The sequence below is a fragment of the Prinia subflava genome, chromosome 15 (assembly GCF_021018805.1).
Source record: "Prinia subflava isolate CZ2003 ecotype Zambia chromosome 15, Cam_Psub_1.2, whole genome shotgun sequence".
Classification (NCBI taxonomy): Eukaryota; Metazoa; Chordata; class Aves; order Passeriformes; family Cisticolidae; genus Prinia; species Prinia subflava.
Window position 1 is genome coordinate 14,424,784 of NC_086261.1, and position 22,034 is coordinate 14,446,817.

Here is a 22,034-nt window from a genome sequence, read left to right on the forward strand (position 1 = left end):
TATTTGTTAGAAAAAGCAACACGTAATACAAGAGGAGGAGACTACTGCTACAAAAGCTATTTCTTTCTGATTTTAACATGCTTGAAATGTCGCAGTGCCTGTGAGCTGCTTACTGTTAAACTTTCCTTTTAATTCACTTTTCTTTAACTATTCATGAGAAGAATTTTAATGAGTTTACAGTGCATTAAGATGCAAATCTCCTCTTTTGCCAGGATTTCCACAAATTCGTTCACACAAGTTGAAGCAGTTCTAATTTTACCAAGTCTAGTTTCAGAAAAGAACATTCAATGAAGCTCTTTTCTTAAAGAAAACACAGATTAATTACATTAGGAAATGCCTTCAAGCCAATTCCACATATGAAACCCAGTACTGCAACAGCCAAGCACCTCCTCCAGCACCACAACTACAGCAGCACTTCCTGCTCCTCACAGAGCAGGCCTATGGTATAATGTGAAGTTTCTACACATGACTGAACAAATTACTTCCCAGGATGTAAGAGAGTCCAGTTCAGCTATTTAGGCTACTTTATACTGGTAAACAAAACCAAATCCAGAGGATGACTCAAGCCACCCACTGTGAGCACCTTCCCTAGCATGGTTTTGGTCTGTATGAACTGGCATTTTTCTGGGACAACACGGGGCAGAGGCTATCACTGGAGATGATAATAACGATGGCCCTGTCTGGAGGAGGAAGAGAAATGCAAACCATGCTGTGCCATGGCCTTCAGAGCCAGAGAACATAATCTAAAATGTTTTACTTAATGGTACAAAGACATTATTACTCCTAATAATGATTAGGAGTATCTAAGATAGCAAACATTAACTTTATAGAAAGTGTGGATTTTATTCCAGAATGTCTTGAACAACATCCAGATGTATAATTGTAGAGAATGCAATTTGAAATTAAAGAAAACTCTGAAGTGAGATTCTAAGGGATCTATTCTCAACATCAGAAACTTGATTTGAAAATATCTGAACACAAAATGGGGGATATTTCAATGGTAAAAATGTGTCATCATATGCAGCAAAGCTCTGTATTTGTCAGGATTGATTTAGCTCCTTCATTTTCGGACTAATTTTCCAAGCGATTTTCTCCAATGCTTCTCTGAAGAAAGCTGCAAGTTCTCTTCCTTCCAACCAACTTTCCAGTAACATAATAAAGAAAACTCTGCTGCAAGAAAACTCTTCTTTTTCTTCTTCAGGTCATCTAAAATGTTTTAGATGCTATATGAAGGAATCCAATTAGAGAACTGCTAATTACCTTGCTTGAGCTGCATCTTGGGTGTTTAGTGGCTGGATAACAGGCTGGTCTCATGGAAGGAAATGGCTGCTCACTCTCTAAGTCTTGTACTTTCAGTGAATAAACAGAAAACCTCAAATATACATGTCTTTTGTACACACTGTGTTTATGAAAGATTTTTCTGTTTTGTTTTTCTTATGTTTTTCCTAAAACTAGCTAGTGGTTATCAAATTAGTTTGATACAATCAAGCATTCTCCAGTGACAAAGAACTCCCCCAGTAACAAGGACAGCTTGTTACTGCCAGAAGGGAAGCCAGGCCGTGAAGCAAGGGGAATTTATCAGCGGGAATTGGTGGAGAAGAGTTACTCTTGAACTCTCTATTGTGTGACTGTAACAGAAAACTCATGTGATTGTGATAAACTCTGTCTCCTGCAACTGTCAGCTACAGTCTTGTCACTTGAACAGTAGACTCATAAATGTCAAGCTATAATAGGTCTACACAGAACCTACCTTTGCAGTTCTGGTACATTTCTAGGTTGTCTTCAAGTTTCAAGAAATAAATCCTAATAAGTGAGGCCAGCAACTTATACAGAGTTCAGCAGAAAGGACTTTCATCTTGAAATGGCTTTTACATGTTGCACTTTACAAGATGCTATGATCCTTTTCTTTATGCCTAGATTTACCTGCATGCAAGTTGCACAAAACTGCACTAGACCCAGACAGAATTTTTGTGGTGGGATGGGCTGTTTTTGTGGCTATGGGTTAATATTTCTGGGCATTGACAAGCTCACTAAGCTATAAAAGACAGATAAAGCTCACATACCGTTCACATCCTTTGCCCTGCAATTAGGGCTGGTACCTTTCAGAAATTTGCAACTGATACCTCCGAGTTGAAGACACTGTCACTACAAATTTGCACTGTCAAGATCCCACACAGAAATATCAGAGAGGCCAAACCAAAGCCATGTTGTTACTAAGGTCGGTGACCAACAGCACCACGAGGCAGAGCAGCCTCCGCGTGGGTGGAGCATGTTTGGGACAGGATGTTTCAGGTTTAATTCACAGTAAGACTAGGGAAATGTGAAACTAGCCAGGGCTGTGTGCTCTTGTAAGGCAAGAAAGTGAATACCATAAAACTTGTATTTACTTAAAATGAATGGAGGGGTGGACTAAATCTAGATGCTCTTTGTTACTCATCCCAATTAATTTAAGCAACTGTATGATAGGGCCCCTTTTTCCTTCCTCCCTTTTTTGAGTCACGTAACTTATAGTAACAGTGTAAAACAGTACTTTTTGGTGCAAACATGTTACTAAACTGGTAGTTCCATTGTAACTCCCATCTTCCAGCACTGAATCCAAACCAAATCAAAAAAAGCCTTACCTCACAACAACCACTGGCAAAACATCTAATAACCTTTATTTTTCCTGTTTGAAAGGCTTTGATACTTTTCTTTACATAAATGGCATATCTTCTGATCTTTTTTCATTATTTCAAATCTGTTTTCTTAGAGCCTGTCATCTTTTCAACTTGAAACATTGCAGCCCTCTGCCTGCTATGTTAGCAAAATTTACTGTGATTATCTACAGCTCTCTCTTTTTCCCACTTTCTCATAAAATTAAAAATTTTACTTGGTGTCTAAAACATTTTAGTTAAAGTAAAAAAAAAAAAAAAAAAAAAACCAATTAAACTACACAGATCTGCTAAATAAGAGTAGGTTTCAGGGTTTATGCAAAATTCTAAATCCAAACATGTCTTCAAATATTACTGTGGCAAAGCCTCCATTAAGTCTTACTAAACAAGTGAGTCTCAACACTTAAGGATCAACCAATTTATGGTACCTTGGGCCAAGAAGATGATGCTGAGGGCAGATTCCAGAACAAAAAGCTCCAGGCAAGCAACAACTTTTTAAACTCACATATGCTTTTTATACTAATTCATTTCTAATGAAGGAATTCAGATTAGAGAAAGGTATGATTGCTAGTCACTCACTACCCTAAAATTGCTCAAAACAAATGCCATCATTTACATTTTTCTTGCAGATACAGATCTTTTACTTTCCATCTATAGCAAAAATATTTTCCTAATAGCTTGTTTCTGTACAAAATATCCTTTACATATATTAACTATGGGTCCAGAACCATTAAACGTTCCTTAAATGAAACTGTCATACTTTACTGTTTAACATATATTTTTAATAAGAATAAAAATCATAGCTTAAAAGTATTATTTAAAGGATATTTTCCTAAGAAGTTTGTAGAAATTGTGGTAACTTTTGACATCTGGATGCTTGAAAGAATCCAGCTCAGCGTAAAGGAAAGTCTGCTGTGATTCTAATTTCACCTTATAGAGGAGATATTGAATATCTTTATGCACATTTAGTGTGACTGAAAAGAGACACAATCCCTCAGATTCCTGAGCTTTTTCCCCAGTGTTTGTAATAAAAGTTATTTTTGATACTTCTTTACTAGAATCAAGAGTGCTGCAAGAAGCTGCAGCTGCATTTCAGCAGATTGTTCTCTTACCTGTGTCTCCAGGATGCTGCTTTCAAGAGGAATGAGAAACAAGTAATACAGCCAGATAAAAGAAATGCAAACAAGCAGATTCTAGCAGTGGTTTATATAACAGGATTGAAAGATAAATGCATAATTCTTGTAGCATATAAAAATGCTGCATGATCCCAAGATCGAGGAGGAAGCAGTTTTAACTCTTGTTTTATGCTAACCTGTTTCAGAACCAGAGTTCTCTGGTGGTTAAATGAAACAGACTCGAGATCTAATTACTCCCCATTCCCAATCCAGTCCTGCCTCCTTGCAGAGAGCAGAAATTCTCTGCTTGTTTTCCTGTTGACACCCACATGCAAATTTGATATTGTGCTAGTAAAAAGTGACAAGGTGATCCATGTTACATGTGGCAGGAGGGAAGAAAGGGAAAGAACAGTAAAAGAAATCAGCTGTTCATCCGAAAAATGGGTAAGCAACTTCCAGTTAGACTGCACAGACTTAAGGAGGCAAGGCGGGCATCACAAGAAACAGAGTTGGGCATACAGGAACCACCACTGTAACTGCTGAGAAACATGTCTGCATGTTTAGAGGCTGTATCACAATTATTACTAATCATGACAGAATCAGCTGCTGAGGATTCTAACTCTGTTCCATAAATACAGTATTGAGATATAGGAAATGTCTTGCTTCAGACAGTTACAGGACTGTGTTCCCCTCAGGTATCAGAATGACTGCATCACTCAGACGAGAGCGATGTAGGATATGCACATGATGATGCAAAGGATACCCATGGACTGGTGTCTCTCCCATTTTTATAATCTCAAACACCAACCCTTACTACTTTTCCCACTAATTCTTTGAATAAGTAACGATTTGATTGTACCAGCGGGAACCAAAGATTGAGAAAACCAATACTGCATATTAAAGTAAATATAACCTGATAGGTCTCCCTAATAAAATAAAAGAAGTAGGAGGTTCAATTCTCTTAAGCAAAAATCCAAACCAGCCAAGTTTCTGGCTGTTATTACAAGTAACAAATGTTAAGAGTAAGAAACTATCCACCAGTGTGAGTTCTTATTATATTTATCAGTATCTACACACACCTATGTTAGGATTTCCACTCATAGAAATTATACAGTCTTTCTATGACATACTAAAAATGGATCTCTAAAATTCCTATGTGCTTTGAAAGCCTCTCATTTACTGAAGCATTCAGTTTCTATAAAGCTATAAACAGATTTATTGTTTATTTTAAAATGGAAATATTATATTCAGAACTACAGATTACAGTTCATTTATCTTTAAGGTGAAGGCCATTATGAGAATAAACCTTTTTTTTTGCCTTAAAAAGGAGATATTTAGTTCTTTTTACAAGTTTACAGAGTAACTTATTATAAAAATTTTTAGAAAATAATTTCTGTATTTAATTGTCAATATAGTTTCACAATTGCAAAACAGATTTACGTGATTTACAACTGCTGATAATTATGCTTAGGGAAAATAATAATTACCAACACTGATTTCTTTCTTGTGGACTACTCTTTTCATTCATATTTTCTGTTGATTTCCTGTAATTAGCTCCCCCTCCTTCAGTAAAATTACATGCTTAATATAAGTAGGTTGTATTAATTCAATCTTCTCATAGTATTTACCTGAAATGCAGTAGGAAGTTCATTATAACGACCAGATCTCTAAATGCTGAAAAAAATTCATTCAGATCCCACTGCAGCTTTTCCTTACCCTTTTTCTTTTTCCCCACTTCTGACTGTTAGACAACACAATAGGGCACTCTCCTTTGGAGTCATCCTGACTCAATACCTGGGCTGTGGCTGGCAGGGCAGGGCACTGGAACCTTTGGGTTATCATGATCACAGGAAATGCTCTGCTTTCCTAAAATTATTCCCAGGAATAAGGACCTGTTTCCTGGAATTAAAAAAAACAGCTTATAAGCATTGCTGTTCAACTCAAGTTCGAGCAAAATCTGTTCTCGGTTCATGCAGCTTTTCTGTGTTTTTCACTTGAGATTTTTCAGTGTTAAGTTGCTATTTTCTATAAAAATATGCTTTTGCTCAGGTCCACACTGGTACCAGTTATCTTCTTTCCCCGAGCAGTAAATAATTAATTGAGGACTTTCAGTTACCTGGAGAAAGATGAAAACTACCCCAGCTTCCAAGTCTGCTCCAGGTAGGCTGGCTTGAGGAAAGGACAAAGAACGAGCAGATACAGAGGAATACTGGCAAACTTCTAACAATCAGAAGCTAAAATATTTCCCATGAGATGTCTTGTTCTAATCTTAACTACTTCCAAAAACTCTAGAGATGGGCAGATTTCCCTTTTAGAAGATCAACAGGTAGAAGAAACGACGTGCTCTTTTTGTGCTGCCTAGGGCACAAAGGAGACAGCACCCAGTGGGATTATTTGACATGTACAAGGTAACATAAACATTACAATACACTCTTCTAAAATTCACTTCCCCAATCCCACCTCTGGGAGATAGGTTACTCACTTAAGTTCCGGTACCTTTGACAGGAAGAAGATGCTCTATCACAAGGATCGATTATTACCTGAGCATTGCTCCCCGAAATCCAGAAGAGAAGAGGCTAAACAGCCTCCATCCTATAAAATAAACATTCTACAGGTGCATCCCATATGCCAGTAAGATATAAGCAACATAGTCCCTACTCAATGCTGCTATCAGGTTTAAAGTCAAAGTAGGATTTAGCATAGGTGAATAAACCTATTTATAATTTTCAGGACAGAGCATGGATACAGCATTAGCCCAATTTATTTAAAAGGCTCAAAATACTGAGGAACAAAGCATCAGGAAAGCCATCTACTAATTAATCAGAACAAGATGTAACACACGACGTGGGGCAGGTTCTACCAGGGTGCTCGCCAAGCTCTCCCAGAGGCGAATTAATGGAATTCACAGAACAGGGGGAGAAAGCGGCACCGAGTGAGGCGTCAGCCGTGAGGGGCCCCCTCAGGCGAGTCCCGGTACCTCAGGGGGACCCCTCACTCCTACCCGCCCAAAGTATTTTACATTTGTCTACAACTGACACAGGTGGAAGCTTTATAAATTAGACTGAACAGATTGTTTCTACAATACAAAGATATAAAATATGCGGTAGTTTTTAATATATTTTTAACTCCATAGTCACATTTATCCCTAGTGCAAAGCTCATCTAAAGGTTCCATAAAATAAAGCTATTATTTTGGAAGCTTTATTGAGAAACGGTATTACACATAAATCTAAAAGCAATAAAGAAGAGATAAGAATAGACGTGCATTACCACATTAACACAGATAATAATTTACAGCTCCCATTCAATGCCAGCTCCTCGGTACTCCTTTGGAGTACTGATTTGTGTGAGCTGTACTCAGGGAATTCCAGGGGAGCCCGAGCCGTACATCCCGAGCGACCACAGACAGCGCAGCCACCCGCCCACACAGCCAGCCCTGCCACCCGCCCACACAGCCAGCCCTGCCACCCGCCCACACAGCCAGCCCTGCCACCCGCCCACACTGCCCCTTAAACACTGACTGCGAACCCTGGGCCCGCCCCAGGCTCCTCCCCCGCGCGCACTGCCGGTGACGTCACGCGTCGCCGTTCTAGACCGTTCCAGCCCCGTGACGTCACGCGCGGCGTCATTCCAGAAGATTCGGCCGGGGCCCGTATAAAGCCCGCGGAAGAGGCGGGGCTGCCGGGAGCGGTGCGCGGTCGGCGGCGGCAGCAGTAGCGGCATTGTGTGCAGTGGAGCGCCCGCATTGGTGAGCGCGGCCCGCGGGGCCTCGGTGGTACTCCGGGCGGGGTAACGCGGGGTAACGCGAGGTAACGCGGTGCGTTCTCCCACAGGCACCCACCATGGTGAAGGAGACGGAGTACTACGACATCCTGCAGGTGAAGCCCAATGCCTCCTCCGAGGAGATCAAGCGTGCCTACCGCAAGCTAGCGCTGAAGTACCACCCCGACAAGAACCCCAGCGAGGGCGAGCGGGTACGCAGGGCTGGGGGCCGGGGCTGGGCCTGTGAACCACCCGCCCACCGTGAGGCGGCCGCGCTCCCTGCGGCCCCTGCGCCAGGCCGGCCCCGAATGGCTCTTCCGGCGGGCCGGGGCTGAGCTGGGCTCACCGCAGGCGCCGCGGGTTGGGCGGCCCTGCAGACGCAGCCGGAGGCCGGCGTAGGCCGCCCGCGGGGACACCGCGGGTCCCCCATAGACAGGCCGTTGTTAAGTCCAGCGTGCACTCAGTCGGAGTTCAAATTCTGCTTTGCTCTTCCCGGAACGTAATGCCAGTACGTGAAGGCTCTTCTACTTCCAGGGCTCTATTCAGACCTGTGAGCCTGACGGCCCAGCTGTGGCAAAGGCCTTCTTTTAGGATGTGGCGCGTACAGGTTTCACTGTAGTTACGGTGGAAATCATCCTTAGAGGAGTTGGTTAAAACAGGCAAACCTGGCAGGATTTCTAGTGTGTCAGTGGCCACTGTGCTGTCAGACGCTGAAAAAGCTGATAGTAGATCCAGCTGCCAGCACTGTTGTGCTGGATGGATTTGTGTTGCTGAACAGGATGGGTTTTCTTCAGAGAAAAATGCAGATGTCCAAGGTAACTATCCCCGGGGAATCACTGGGCTACACCTGGGTGGACTGCTTACAAAAGAGCTATTCTACATGCTATCAGCGCAGACCCGCTTAGCTGCCTCTGTTGGCTTGGATGATAAATAAGCACCACAACTGGAGAACTATGGAAAACATAAATGATAGGATTGTTTATCTAAAAGCTAGTCTGCTAATACCTTAATATAGGAATATAGGAATAAAGGTCCCTACTTATGTCTCTGGAATACTAATTCACAGAACTCAAACAGTAGCTTAGTCAAAGGTAATCTTTTCTGCTTTTATTTTGGGCCTGCTTTTTTTTCCCTACACCACTTTACATGGCCACGAGTAAATGAAGTTTAAAATGGAAGTAGTCATTCCAGTAATAGCAAATTGTGTTTAAAAATTCAGTTGGTAATCTTAGTAATAGGAAATTCTTTACAGCTATTTAAGAAAATTCCTTGTTCCAAATTGTTTTGTTAAGGTGGATGTGTGGATTTGTATCTAAGTCCTTGTGTTTGTGATGAGTAAGCAAGACAAGTGTCTGGTCACATAAATCTCTGTTGTAGCTGGATGTACCAGCTCAGCAGGCAGGGAGGATCCCTGTGTAGCTCTAGACTGATGAGCCCTGCTGTGGCCATGAGGAGCTGGGCACCTGCAGGACTTGGGGAATAGTGCCATATTCTTTTCTAAATGGATTTGTTAGAGGTTGTAATGGTTGTTGCAACTACCACAATCGACAAAATGTAGTTGGCATATACTTGTAAGGTGGATGTGACTGAATTAAGCCCACTTAAAACATGGGAGGAGGGGGGAGAGGGAGGAAAGGGGTGGTTTTCCTGGACAAAAGTGTGCTATTATAGTCTGTTACCCAGGGAGTTTCCTTTTGGAAACAAATGCTACAAGAAGGTACTGTAGTGGCTCAATCTGTAGATGGAGTTGTATATGAGAGGGCTACTTTTCTTCTTGGTCATAGTTGTTCAGAGCTTCTTTTTTCTTTTTAGTTTAAACTTATATCCCAGGCATATGAAGTTCTGTCGGACCCAAAGAAAAGGGACCTCTATGACCAGGGTGGGGAGCAGGCTATTAAAGAAGGAGGCCTGAGTGGCGGCAGCTTCTCTTCACCCATGGACATCTTTGACATGTTCTTTGGTGGTGGAGGCCGAATGAATAGAGAGAGAAGAGGTACACAGTTCTAAACAAGTTCTAGAAACTCTAACCATGCACTTAAGCATAAAACACCTGTGCTATGGTACTGCTGTTCTGCTGAGTGTACATAGTGTGGATATTACTTGTTGCAACAATAGAATAAGTAAAGTATGATTTTTTTAGTTACTCTAGCGTTAAGATTCTAATAAAGTAGATAACATGGCTTAGCCTTAGCCATTTTTCTGCTAAGTTCTGTTTATTTTTTTTGGAGGGGGAATGGGTAGTCTGTAGGGGAGGGGGAAACATCAGTAAGTCAGCAGTTGACTTAGATCTGTTTAAGTTACCTTTTTTCCAAATCTGTGCCTCACTTGCTCATATGCTTCTGGGCTACTTGCTTCAAAAGGACACCATCAACTTAAACTTCAGTAATTTTAAATCTCATGAAAATATTTGGGAGAAGCTACATGCTGCAACTAAGTACAGTGTGTTGCCAAAGGCATGATATGATTTTTGTCTTTTCCATGCCCAGTGCCTGTTAAAGGAGCAAGTAGTAACTTGCTGTAAGATCATTGAAATTATGCTATGAAGTGGCATGGAAATTCATAGGCAGGCATAATAGCAACTTCAAAATTGACAGACCTGAAGCTGGTAGTGTCCTTGCATCTTGCTGTTTCAGTTAAGCTTATAAAATCAGGAATAGGAGCAGAGATAGGGTGGCTTTAATGATGCTTTGCTTAATTACAGCTCAACTTTTATGTTTGGACATAAATGGGTGGAGTTTAGTGGAAGCTGATGGAATGGCACATGCTTTTAAGGGGCCTGAGTTGTGTTCAGTTTGGAATGAACTTGGCATTTCTTCAGTGAGACTGTGCATGAACATTAATCTTCACAAGAGTTGAACAAGTATTAATATTTCCTTTTTGTTTTTCTAAAGGCAAAAATGTGGTGCACCAGTTAGGTGTATCTCTTGAAGACCTATATAATGGTATTACAAGGAAACTGGCACTGCAAAAGAATGTTATTTGTGCAAAGTGTGAAGGTAAAACCCAAATAGTGTTTTCAAACCCCTCTTCAAATTTATTTGTGTGGATTGTCTGGGGCTGAGAAAAAAAGCCTGAATGCTTTCTTACTTTTCTCTCTTTTTTCTTTGGCTGATGCCTGAAAGTTTGCAAGGGTATTTAATTCTTACTTACACTTCTCCAAGAATCAGTTTCTCAACCACAGTGTCTCTTAAGTGATTGCTCTAATCGCAAACTGGAACTCACTGAGAGTTGCAGTTAGGGGTACCTAAATTAAGATTATTTTCACCCAGAACTTGGATGTAAATGTCTGTTCTGTAAAACTTCTTTTAATTGCTGTGGGTGGAAGTCTAGCTTGTGTTATGCTACTAATTTTACAGTTATTAAGTACTCCCTAATGACTGGTCCTCTTTGAGGTAAATTTTAATAAGGTCTTGTATCTTAGTACTCTGTTAAATATTTAGTAAACAGATTCTTTTCCAAGTATTAATGGAATGTTTATGTCTTGAATTTGGTATGTTGATGGGACCTTGGAAACCAGGATTTACAGCGGGTGGGGCAGAGGCTAATACAATAAGCTGTATAAGCATTGTGTTGGTAGAAACCTCCAGCTTCTGGGACGTGTTTAATGATGGTAACTGAATTCCATCACTGAACTACTTTTAAGTTACCCTAAATATGCTCTAGAAGTCAGTGAGTTCCAACCTGACTACTGCAATTTTTTGAGACTGAGATCCAATTTAACTCTTTTGTCAAAGGTTATGGCGGGAAGAGAGGGGCAGTAGAAAAATGTCCTGTGTGCAAAGGAAGAGGGATGCAAGTTATAGTTCAGCAGATTGGACCTGGCATGGTGCAGCAAATCCAAACTGTGTGTCCAGAATGCAAAGGCCAAGGTGAAAGAATAAATCCCAAGGACAGATGTGACAACTGCAATGGCTGTAAGGTTGTAAGAGAGAAAAAGATCATAGAAGTTCATGTTGATAAAGGTAAGAACTGTGTATTTGTACTGGTTCCCTAATAATAATCTATAATAGTCTATAGTTCTATAGGGAATAAATGGGTTTCTTTTCTTCAGGTATGAAAGATGGTCAGAAGATAGTATTTCATGGAGAAGGTGACCAGGAACCTGATTTGGAGCCTGGTGATGTCATAATTGTGCTTGATCAAAAGGATCACAGTGTCTTTCAGAGACGAGGGCATGACTTAATCACAAAAATGAGAATTCAACTCTCGGAGGCCTTATGTGGTTTCAGAAAGACAATTGAAACTCTGGACAACAGAGTTCTTGTCATATCTACTAGGCCAGGTAAGTCTGTTAAGAGTTGTAATAGTATGTAAACTATCAACTGCTTGCCTGTTTAATTGTCCCTGGATTGAGTTTTTGGGGGAGATTGTTCTATTTGGGGTTTTCTTTTTCTAACCAGATACTGGAACAGGTTCACGAGGCAGTTGCTTAATTTAGTTGATTCTTGGTTGTTGTGCTCTCTCTAAAACATGCAGAGTTATAGCTAAAGCTGTCAAATACTTCTTAATAAACCTCAGTCCCAGCTGGTGGATAGCCAGGAGAATATTAAAGAGGCAAGAATCTTAAATTCTACTAAATTATCTGTTCATTCAGCCTGAAGGCTGTGCCAAGAAAAGCTGATTTCTCTTATAGCAGGGGAAATAGCCTTAAATGGCCTTACTTCTGTACAGCTTGGGTTTAGTTCTTTCCTGTGAATTGGTTCCAATCTCCCTGAGGTGCCATGGGAACGCTGCTCGTGTGCAGCCCTGCCTCGCGTGGCTGTGAAGTGCCCACTTACAGCTCTTGCCTCCATAGGTGAAGTGATAAAACACGGTGACCTGAAGTGTATTTACAACGAAGGGATGCCTGTCTACAAATCTCCAATGGACAAAGGCAGCATGATTATACAGTTTTTGGTAAGCTGCATCCTTTTCTGTAGTCAATATACTCATGTTTGTATATGAATAAATATTAACTTTAAAAAATCTGTACTATTGTAGGTCCAGTTTCCAGAGCACTACTGGCTCCCAAGGGAGAAACTGTCTCTGCTGGAGACTCTGCTTCCTTCACGAGAAGATGTTATGGTTACAGATGAGATGGATCAGGTAGACCTTGAAGATTTTGATCCAAACGAGCAAACCTACCGTAACAGTGCAGGAGAAGCGTATGAAGAAGATGAGGAGGGTCCAAGAACAGGAGTACAATGTCAGACATCTTAAAGCAAGGTGGAGTGGGTATCATCTACGATGTAAATTTTCACAATGAAAACTGCATGGCTGTAATAGCCACTGCTTGTGGTTTTTGTGTTCAGCAAATTGAGTTGCTGCGCTGTCAGTATCACCTTTTTGTAACTAATTTATATTGTGTTCTTGTAGTCTTTCTATATAAAACAAATGTCATACAGCTGAGAACCAACTGAGTTGGTATGCATTTTCCTTGCTGTGAAGGTTCTCAATTTATTTCAACTGTGCTATTTCTATAAGACTTCAGCAATATTGATAGAGGCTAAGTGGGGTGTCTTATGTAAATACTTTCATACTGGAAATTTCATAGAATAAAACATAGCAGAATAACTTCTAATAAATAGTACTTCACCTTTTCTCATGCTTCTCTTGTACTTTCTAAGCCCCTCTAGAACCCCCTTTATTTAAACAAGTTCTAAGCTCAGACTCCTCTCATCTTGTCGAGATTGTTCTCAATATTCAACTTTGTGTTAGCCGCACCACTCATACCTGTCTCATTTTGTATTTCAGAAGCATTTTGTGCATGCCTTCCTCTCTGCCTCACAGCCCTCTTCCTGTGTTCTGTGGGTTTACAGTAGCATTCCTTCAAGCTGCCTCTCTGTGTGTGACCTAAGGCTACAAGTTGTCCTCTAATGTGTTACATAGAAGCAAATACTTGCAAATAAAAGTTTGACCTTTCAGAAGCTCAAGCTTTGTATTTCAGCCTTCCCTAGCAAGGGTTTTTTCTTCCTCCTCAGCATTGTATACTTGTGCCTTAGCTAAAATGAATAAACCAAAACCACCTGCATTGAGTATACTGCTGCTGTTTTATAACATATCTGATACCACAGTACAGGGATCCCATTAAATTTTTTTTCCCTTTTTTGCCTATTTTCTGGTAGTGTTTTAAGTCAGGGTTAGAAACAAGTGGTCCCCTTTAGTGAAATTAAACCATGATGAATGATCTATGTCCATGTACTACACAATTGTTGAAACAGGTGTTCAGCTTAAGTGATCCTCTTGCACTCTTGCACTAGCATCAGGAAAGCTAAGGCTGTCATTTCCCATGTCTGTAACACAGCCTCAGTCCTTTCCCTTATGCTAAAATAAGCTGCTGTGACACTTAGCCCATGCTTTCCAGCTCTGGTCTATTTATGTTTGAAGGCAGGGGCGATTAACTGAGCAGTTACTTCACCCATGACTACATATTTCCAAAAATACTTTTTTCCAAGAATTGGACACAAGGATTTGAAACTGTAGCTTTTATTTTATAAAAGTAAGACTTCTTCTCATGCTAAACAAAATCAAAATTAGAAATAAACATAGCTGGGTTTGGCAGATCAGTATGATATGCTTTTATCACACTGAAAAATCACATAGGACAGTAGCAGTCCCTTGAAACTGCTACAAGAGATTTACTGAAGCATCTGAGTCAAGACATTTAAACTGGACAGTCATAAATATGGATTTCTTGGTCATCACCAACAGACACAATTTTGGACCCACTTCCATTGTATTTCACTCCCCAAACCTGTAAAGACATATACCAGCTTATCAAGAGAGGACAAAGAAAAAAAAAACAACTTTGTGGCCGTCATATTTATTACAAGCAGCAGGGAAAGGATTATTGGAAAGTCTTGGGCTTAGAACTGGTGCAGTTCTGGCTTCTTCCACAGCAGCTAAGGCTGCCAGTGCAGAACAGGATCCTGCCCTCTAGCAGCCTGACGAGTCCTACAGCCACTCCCACTGACAGTGCCTAACCAAGCCAGAGATACTCGAGCAGGGCTTGAAAGTACTTTCCCAGTTTGCATAAAGAACCCAAGCATTTTCTCTCTTGCCCATCCTGCAGCCCTTTCTGAAAATAGTATTTTACAGTGCAGGAAAGCAAGAGAGGAAGTATTTGTCATTTGTCAGCAGACTGACACAGACTGAAGAATGACTTGGTTTATCCTTGAGCTCCTTCAGAGAACCATTGACCTACCAGTGCAGAACTTTAAAAATTCAGGTCAGTCCTCTGACTTAAGACAGTTTCACAAGCTTTTACGTGACACCCATCTCCATCACAATGACATCAGGAAGGGTGAAGGCCACCCAGCACATTAATGTGAAATGCAGAGTGAGTGTGTTGACAACAGTACATTTTGAGCAATCTTGTACACTATTTTGCATGAGTATCCAAACCCAGCATTCCCAGTAACGGATACGTCTCTGTTTGCCACAGACTGAACAAGATTATATTCAACAGCTAAAACAACGGGGCAAATGAAGTCCTACTTGGAACTTCAATATTAAAACCCCCATAGCTATAGATAACTGAAAAGGTTACCAGCAAGAAAGTACTACGGAAGAAAACATTCAAATAAAATCTGGAAGAATATCCTTTGTTTCTAGCTCAGTGATCCATTAAAATATAACATTGTTCTATTTATCACCTGACATTTGGACAAAGAATAAATGGGTAGAAACCTAACTCCTTCCCTCACAACTAGCTATCATTGAGCAATAAATTAAAAACCCTCAAGTATTACAGACACTGGAGGAGGAAAAACTCCCAAGTTTTCAGGCTGCTTTCAAGCATCTGTTTAAGTAATTCCATCCTTTTAAATAAGTATTTCCACCTTTACACATGCACCTGCTGTGTAAGTGACAGAAATAAGTAAATAAAATAAGGTAACAAATAAAGAGTCTGGTGAGACTTTGGCCACTCAGGATTGCCTTTATTTGGGACTGAAAACTGTTAGTTAATTGTATGAGATCAGTGTATACACTTGGGAGTACTAGGTCAATATTAAGTGCTAAATAACCACAACTTCTAGAATTTGATCAGAGCAAGCTAAAGTTGCATTACTGCAAGCCTGGAGCTGCAGCACCAAGGTGAAGCACTATTGTGCACAACTAAATAAGCTTTCCTGGGAATGTGCTGACTTACAGAATAGCAGCCATACCTGATCTTGGTGGTCAAAGAAAGTATGGACACAGGTCCTCATTCCAGCATCCCAAACTTTTACACTTTTATCAGATGAGCTGAAAGAAAAATAATACTGATCAATGTTTAAATTAGTAGATTAACTAAAGTTTAGTGCAAATATTAAAGGGTATCATATGGTAGACATAAGAAACCCTCTTTCACCCATCAAATACAGGGATGAAGTAGCAAAGGACTGCATCTTCTACAAGGTTCCATTAATTTAAAATAAATTTACAGTTTCAACATCCAAGGAAATTCCTGTTACATATACTTGATCCCCCAGCTGTCTCAGCTCTTTTAAGAATTAATACTAAAGTTCAAGGAGATTAATGTACTACTAGTTTAAGTTGTAATTCTTGATTCAACAGCAATTTTTCAGCTATTTAGACTCAAACTGCCCTTCTCTTAGGTTAAGTGTTTCTCACTTGTCAGGAACTACACTGCAGTGGGATGACTTACTCTGTAAAATGCTCTCACTATAGCTGGTATCACACCACAGATTGGCTCGAACCTTTAAATTTTATGTTATTTCATTATAGATCCCACTGCAATTTGTACACATTTAATTTTTATGATCCATCTCCCCTTATAAAATCATGTTTTTTTTCAGTAATCACAAACAATTAAAAATCCTCAATACCTGGAAACAAAATGGGTATCATCAGGACAAAATGCTACATTTAAAACCCAGGATCCGTGACCACTTAATGTACCAGCCAAGTTTGCATGTTGCCTGTGGAAAGAACACGTTAACATCTGCTTTGTGAATTCCAGGGAAAAAGCAACAGGAATATACTCTAGCTAGTGCAATCAAGAATGGTTCAATAGGTGACTTCTGGACATTTGTTCATTCAAGCTGAACTGGTGTTACATCTGATTCTGTTTTTCCATTTCAAATAGTTAACATAAAAATAAATCACTAAGAAGATAAACTGGAGAACAAACAGTTTCACCAACGCCAAAGCAATGCAGGTATAGGGGGTGAAACCACTAGAGCAGGGCCTTTTCCTCCCAGGGTCTTCCAAGGTATTGCAAGATGCAACAGAAACAGGACATAAATATAATTTCTTGTGTACAGAACAGATGTTGAGGAAGGGTGAACACAAGCTCACAGGACAGATACACAGAAGAATTAGCTTACTGCCTCCAGGCAAATATGAGGAAAGTAATTTGTTTTAAGTTACAGCTTTCTTCTACCTCTACACTTTTAAAACCTATGTAAGGATGTAGTATTTTACGATTTAAGATTATTTATTATGTAAAAGTCACCAAAAGCTGAAAGGAATTCTGGAGAGCTGAGGGTTTGATCAATGTTTCACATAGATCAAACCCTCAGCCTCTCTAAACCGTGGCTGTGGTGCCAGCAGGGCTGGGAGTCCCCACTCACACATCGTAGATTTTGATGTAGCCGTCATCGGAGGCGGTGACGAGTAACTGGGAGTCAGGGGAGAAGGTCAGCGAGCGGATGGGCATGGCGTGGCCTGCAGGCACAGGGACACGGATCAGGGCTGGCATTCCTCTCACTGATGCCAGCAACACAGCAGGCTATGCCACAACAGCACTGCCTGCTCAGAGAGAGCAGCCTCTGAAGCCTCTTTCTCTCTAGAGGCTTCTTCCCGCAACAGAAAATGGAAACGGACAGCAATTCTCAACTGTGAATGTTAAGGCATATCTGAAACAGAGAGTATCTCATTTCTTTCAGGCGTGGATCTTTATTAGAAATTATGTCATATTTTATAGTATGATTGCCTATTTAAGTGATTGGGGTTTTGGTTACAACTGGGCAGAAACTGCATGAACATTAAAAGCCCATTTATCTGTTAGAAAAAAATGCATGTCTTCTACAACATAAAATGTTCAGTTATTTTTTAGAACAGCAAAAAGTTGCTTTAGAAAAAACACCATAAAAAACCATGGCATGAAAAACGTATGGCAGAAAAAAATGCATGGCCGCACACATGTGGCTTGGCTTCTTTCCACTGTACTTTTCTGCAATACAAGGAGCTACAATTTAAGAATTTAGTTAAGCATCTGTGACTGTATCTTTTAAAAAAAGCATTTATGATATAAGCCTGAGTTTACAGTTTGCCTCTAATATTTTAAGTGGTTTAGGTTAGAGCACACTAAGTAACTAAATACTATCCAATGGACAAAAATGTCAACTCACTTTTGCCATGGTTGTTGTAGCTTATTCTGACTTGCATTATTACCCTTTAGTTTTGTCAGAAATGAGGCCAGAATTTGGGTACTGCAAATAACCAAACCATACCTTCTAGCGTATGCAGAAGTTTTCCAGTTGCAATATCAAAAATATTGATAATGCCATCTATTGCTCCACTGGCCAAGTATTTTCCATCTGGACTCTGTAATGAAACACAGAAAGTGTGATTCAACATCTGTGTGCATTTATGCTGTGTAAGCTCTGACATTCCCTTGGAAACTTTTCACAAATAATGATCTCTGCAAGATACCTGAGCTCCAAAAATCCAGAAGACTTTAAGCAAGATCCAAATATATTTTCCAGATGTGCAGGGGGAAAATGTCACACAATTTGTATTTGGAACTATGGCTGTCAGTTAGTATTATTATAGAGATAAACTGATAGATGGAAACAAGAATACCTATTTACAACATGTTACAAGAATAGCAATTTCTCATCAGGAATTATCAATTGTGCTTCTTACATATGCAATGCTAAGGATGAACTTTCCTCTGGTGTCCAGAGAATACTCTTTCTTTCCAGATTCAACACCGAAAATATTTACTTTCCCCACGTGACTTCCTGTTGCAAGGTACTGGGAATCAGGTGAAAAAGCCAGGGACCAAGCATCAACTGTATTAAAAAATAAAAACCAATTAGCTGGATCCTGTTCCTGGTTCTTATTCAACAGTGTCAGTTTTGTATGCATCTGTTTAGATTTTTCACCCTCTGAGAATGTACAAGCTCATCAAGTTACCCCTTCTATGTAATTAATGGAGTGTATCTTGAGCCATTTACTTACATTTAGTAAAAGATTACATTCCTAGTAAGACCTTGATCTTATGAGACCCTTGTGTAACAATAAATTTAGAATTTAAGACTGCATCAGTTAAGTCTACATTATTACTTTTTCCCCGGTACCAAAAGATTGAAACTGCTAAAAAATGCAACACTAGTACATAGCAAAGCACAGAAGATGCAGGAGAAATGAAGATATACAAACGTAACACAGATAACATTCCTGCAACTGAATGTAAAAAACGCATCATTTTTCATAGTAATGCAATGTATTTATATGGCACAATGCAATTCACAAGTTTTTTTCTAAAAGCTTAATATTAATTGCCTAAAACACTGCAAGACTGTTCTTAAATTCATGACTTCCAGTGGACTCATGAAATACTTGGAATAAGACCTTAGGCTCTGAATTCCAGCTTGGAGAACATTAGCATTGTTACCATTGATAACTGCTTTGACTTGCTTGCTCAGGATTGGACGTGCTGGATAAAAAAGGATCAAATGCATGGCTCAAATTTGCTGCAGTGTTATGAAGAACATTCAGAGCTCCTTTGTAAATCCATCTGAATAAGCACTTCAATTATTTCTTCCAAATATCCCTTTACCAATACATGCAAGCTGGTTTCCAATCTGCTTTATGCATACAGCAAAAAAGCCAACTATGTGTACCTGAGAAAGCACAAGTAACGTGTAAAAATAAATGTAAAATTGTCTGATGCTGCTTTGTGTTGAGTTCCTAAAACCTTTAAGACTTCTGCAAATATAGAAAAGATTAAACCCCCCAAAGACCTTAATCCCCTCATATACCCCAATCCCCCAGTGTTCAGTATTTGCCAGGAAGGGTCAGATTGTTCTCCTGCAGAGCCAGCTCAGTACTGGTGTCTCACCAGGACCAGCGTCTATGGACTTGATCTGTTTGCCAGTCTCCAAATCCCAGAGGCGAATGTGGGCGTCCAGGGAGCTGGATGCTGCAATGGCACCCGTGTGGCTGATGTCCACAGACACCACCCCCAGCTGGTGACCCTCCAGAGTCCACTGCAGATCCAGCTTCTCATCATTCCTTCGGTGCAAGGGAAAGAAAAGCCTCATTAGGAACAGCTGGGGGTGCTGAGCGATTCCCCAGCCTCACACAAAACAGACAATCCACATGGCTCCATTTGTTCAACACAAGGCAATCCAAGTCCTCCCATGAAATGCAAAGGGCTACACACACGCTCTCAGTACCTAAAGAACTGACAAATCAATAATTTACCATATTCCTGCAAAGCAGGTACTTTGTTTTAAGTTTGGAAGCCATTCCACCAAAAATGTCCATCACACACCAGTCTGTGGGTGCTCACAGGGCTGACGAGCTCAGCACAAATACCATGACTGACATTCTCACAGTCACCCTAACCAAGCTAAACCTGTCACTGCAGGGAAGCACATCCTTCACACTGCTTTGCCTAAGAGACAGAATAACTTCTTTGCTAAAGCACACTTCCATAAGGATTATAAGGATCTTTTTTTCAATAAAAAAAGGAAGATGTCATTTCCACTTTCTCACTATTCCTATTATTGCATTCATATTACACATCTCCAAATGTGCTGTTTCATCAAAAGATGCATATCTCATTCTTTGGTTTAGAAGTACATCAAGTATTCTCTGACATGCATTTCCAAAAGGATTCTCATTCTTTGGAAAAGAAAGCACACCAGAATGCCACCACTCCAAAAGAAAGCACACAGCAGTGGAGATAAACTTGCTCAAAGAAGCAGCTCTGTGTGCCAGGCTACCCCTTCCCTGAGGTAAAGTCAAACATCCCTGCAGCCTGTGGGAATTCAGGGAATTCAGGGCTGCTCCACACTGACTGCTTCCAAGGCCTAACACAGGTCAACATGGAGCCCTTACCACTTCCAGACCTTCACCAGATCATCCAGAGAGCCAGAGATGACTGTTTCAGAACCATCATTCTTATTCTTTCCCCAGGCAACTGACCAAATGGCATCATCGTGAGCTACAAGAATATAAGCACAGCAATTAAAATTTAAGAATTTTCTTTTGATAGAAGGCCACAACCAGTTTTATTAATGTTGAAATGGCTAGCTGCAATGTTGGCAATAACCACCCCCCCCGCTCCTCAGGTCTATTTGAGTGCTCCGAGAGCCTTGTCACTATTTTCTTTGTTGCAAAATATGCAATGTGTTGTGTGACCAGCGTCACTGCTGAAAAAGCAGCACAGCTGCCCCCGAGTTACTCAGATTTATGCCCAATATAAACATAACCAGGTCTCCTCACATGGAAACCTGGCACTATCAACTTTACATCATCCCGGAACACCAACACTGCTCAATACCCGTCAGCGTTTGCTCACCTTGCTCTTGCTTGAAGAGAATACCGTACTAGAAAGAAAAAATAATATTACACATGAGCAGCCTATATATATAACACCTCAAGCCAGCAGTTAGCTTAGCTAACGCTGTGTTTTTAATTACCTGCGTGGTCATGTCTTTCTGAAAACAAGCCCGTCTGGAGCGCTCTGGAGGGAGCCGGACACGGTTCCTGCCGCCGTCGCGCCTTGATGACCTCGGTGCCACCGAGAGCGGCGCTGCTCAGCGCCCTGCGGCTCCGCGCCTGCAGCGCCGCCCTGTGGGCGGGAGGCCCGGGCAGACACTGCGGGAGCAGCGCGCCGCCCGCAGCGCCCTCAGCGTCCCGCAGTTTACACCTTCATCGCCGCCTCTCGCTCACCCCCTCCCGCTCACACATAGGAGCCCCGGTCGCGGGGCCTGCGCCACCGATGTCAGAAGCTCCGAGATCTTCAGTGTGTGGTACCAGTGGCGGATGCCCTGCCGAGCTGCGATGGCGGTGACGGTGTGAGCTGTCACACCCGCCAAGGACTCAGGGGTGCGTTCATTCCGCCGGCCCGGCCCGGCAGGAGCTCCCGAGGAAGGCTGAGCTGGCTGCCTCTTGCCTGAGGTGTGGAGGAGGCTAGGGGCAGGCTGAGCACGGCCTGACCGACCCCACGCTCCTGGGGCTGCAGCACTGCCCGTGGCTCTCACCACAGCACAGAAAGCTTTGACTTCACAGAATCACAGAAGCATTAAGGCTCGAAGGGACCTGCAAGATCATCAAGTCCAACCTAAGTTGACCACCTTGTCAACTAGGCCAGAGCACCAGGTGCCACACGCGATCATTTCTGGAACACTCCAGGCGTGGTGACTCCACCACCTCCGTGGGCAGCTTGTCCCAAAGCCTCACTGCCCTTTCTGAGAAGAAATTCTTCCTGATGTCCAGCCTGAACCTGCTTTGATACAGCTTGAGGCTGCTTCCTCTGGTGCTGTCACTTTTTTCCTGGGAGA

The 22,034-nt window shown here is 41.3% G+C and overlaps 3 protein-coding genes across 5 annotated transcripts in view; 1 reads left to right on the top strand and 2 right to left on the bottom strand.

Annotated features, from left to right (window-relative positions):
• The window catches only part of ACSBG1 (acyl-CoA synthetase bubblegum family member 1), a 40,013-nt gene extending 34,113 nt beyond the window's left edge, over positions 1–5,900 (bottom strand). For both annotated transcript variants that reach the window (XM_063412447.1, XM_063412446.1), the window contains exons 1-2: positions 5,883–5,900; positions 5,561–5,665 (exon numbers count right to left, since the gene is read on the bottom strand). The gene's annotated coding sequence lies outside the window, so the exon portion shown is untranslated. The remainder of the gene's footprint in view (positions 1–5,560; positions 5,666–5,882) is intronic.
• Positions 5,901–7,352: 1,452 nt separating this feature from the next.
• On the top strand, positions 7,353–13,542 carry DNAJA4 (DnaJ heat shock protein family (Hsp40) member A4). Of its 2 annotated transcripts, XM_063412213.1 has the most exons (8): positions 7,353–7,513; positions 7,599–7,739; positions 9,340–9,520; positions 10,419–10,523; positions 11,262–11,489; positions 11,579–11,809; positions 12,323–12,423; positions 12,508–13,542. In XM_063412213.1, exons 2-8 carry the CDS (start codon positions 7,608–7,610, stop codon positions 12,724–12,726), a joined length of 1,197 nt encoding a protein of 398 aa, XP_063268283.1. In that variant the 5' UTR covers positions 7,353–7,513; positions 7,599–7,607; the 3' UTR covers positions 12,727–13,542. The 2 variants fall into 2 exon arrangements, with proteins under 2 accessions (XP_063268283.1, XP_063268284.1); XM_063412214.1 differs by lacking the exons at positions 7,353–7,513; positions 9,340–9,520 and having other exon boundaries at positions 7,608–7,739.
• Positions 13,543–13,976: 434 nt separating this feature from the next.
• SKIC8 (SKI8 subunit of superkiller complex) lies at positions 13,977–21,308 on the bottom strand. Its single transcript, XM_063412216.1, has 10 exons — positions 21,171–21,308; positions 21,050–21,077; positions 20,587–20,692; positions 19,583–19,755; positions 18,382–18,530; positions 17,967–18,060; positions 17,085–17,178; positions 16,338–16,430; positions 15,675–15,753; positions 13,977–14,260 (listed from the first exon to the last, which is right to left on the bottom strand). The coding sequence occupies exons 1-10, from the start codon at positions 21,180–21,182 to the stop codon at positions 14,171–14,173; spliced, it is 918 nt and encodes a 305-aa protein (XP_063268286.1). The 5' UTR covers positions 21,183–21,308; the 3' UTR covers positions 13,977–14,170.
• Positions 21,309–22,034: the final 726 nt, after the last annotated feature.

Excerpts from the sequence above, each read along its gene's own strand:
- SKIC8 (XM_063412216.1), bottom strand. Across the intron at positions 18,531-19,582 it reads GTCCATAGACGCTGGTCCTG|TTGATGCTTGGTCCCTGGCT; the intron begins GTGAGACACCAG and ends TTTTTAATACAG. Across the intron at positions 16,431-17,084 it reads TACATCAAAATCTACGATGT|GCAACATGCAAACTTGGCTG; the intron begins GTGAGTGGGGAC and ends TTCTTTCCACAG.
- DNAJA4 (XM_063412213.1), top strand. The coding sequence starts at position 7,608 with ATGGTGAAGGAGACGGAGTACTACGACATCCTGCAGGTGAAGCCCAAT. Across the intron at positions 11,490-11,578 it reads AGAAGTTCATGTTGATAAAG|GTATGAAAGATGGTCAGAAG; the intron begins GTAAGAACTGTG and ends TCTTTTCTTCAG. Across the intron at positions 11,810-12,322 it reads TGTCATATCTACTAGGCCAG|GTGAAGTGATAAAACACGGT; the intron begins GTAAGTCTGTTA and ends TTGCCTCCATAG.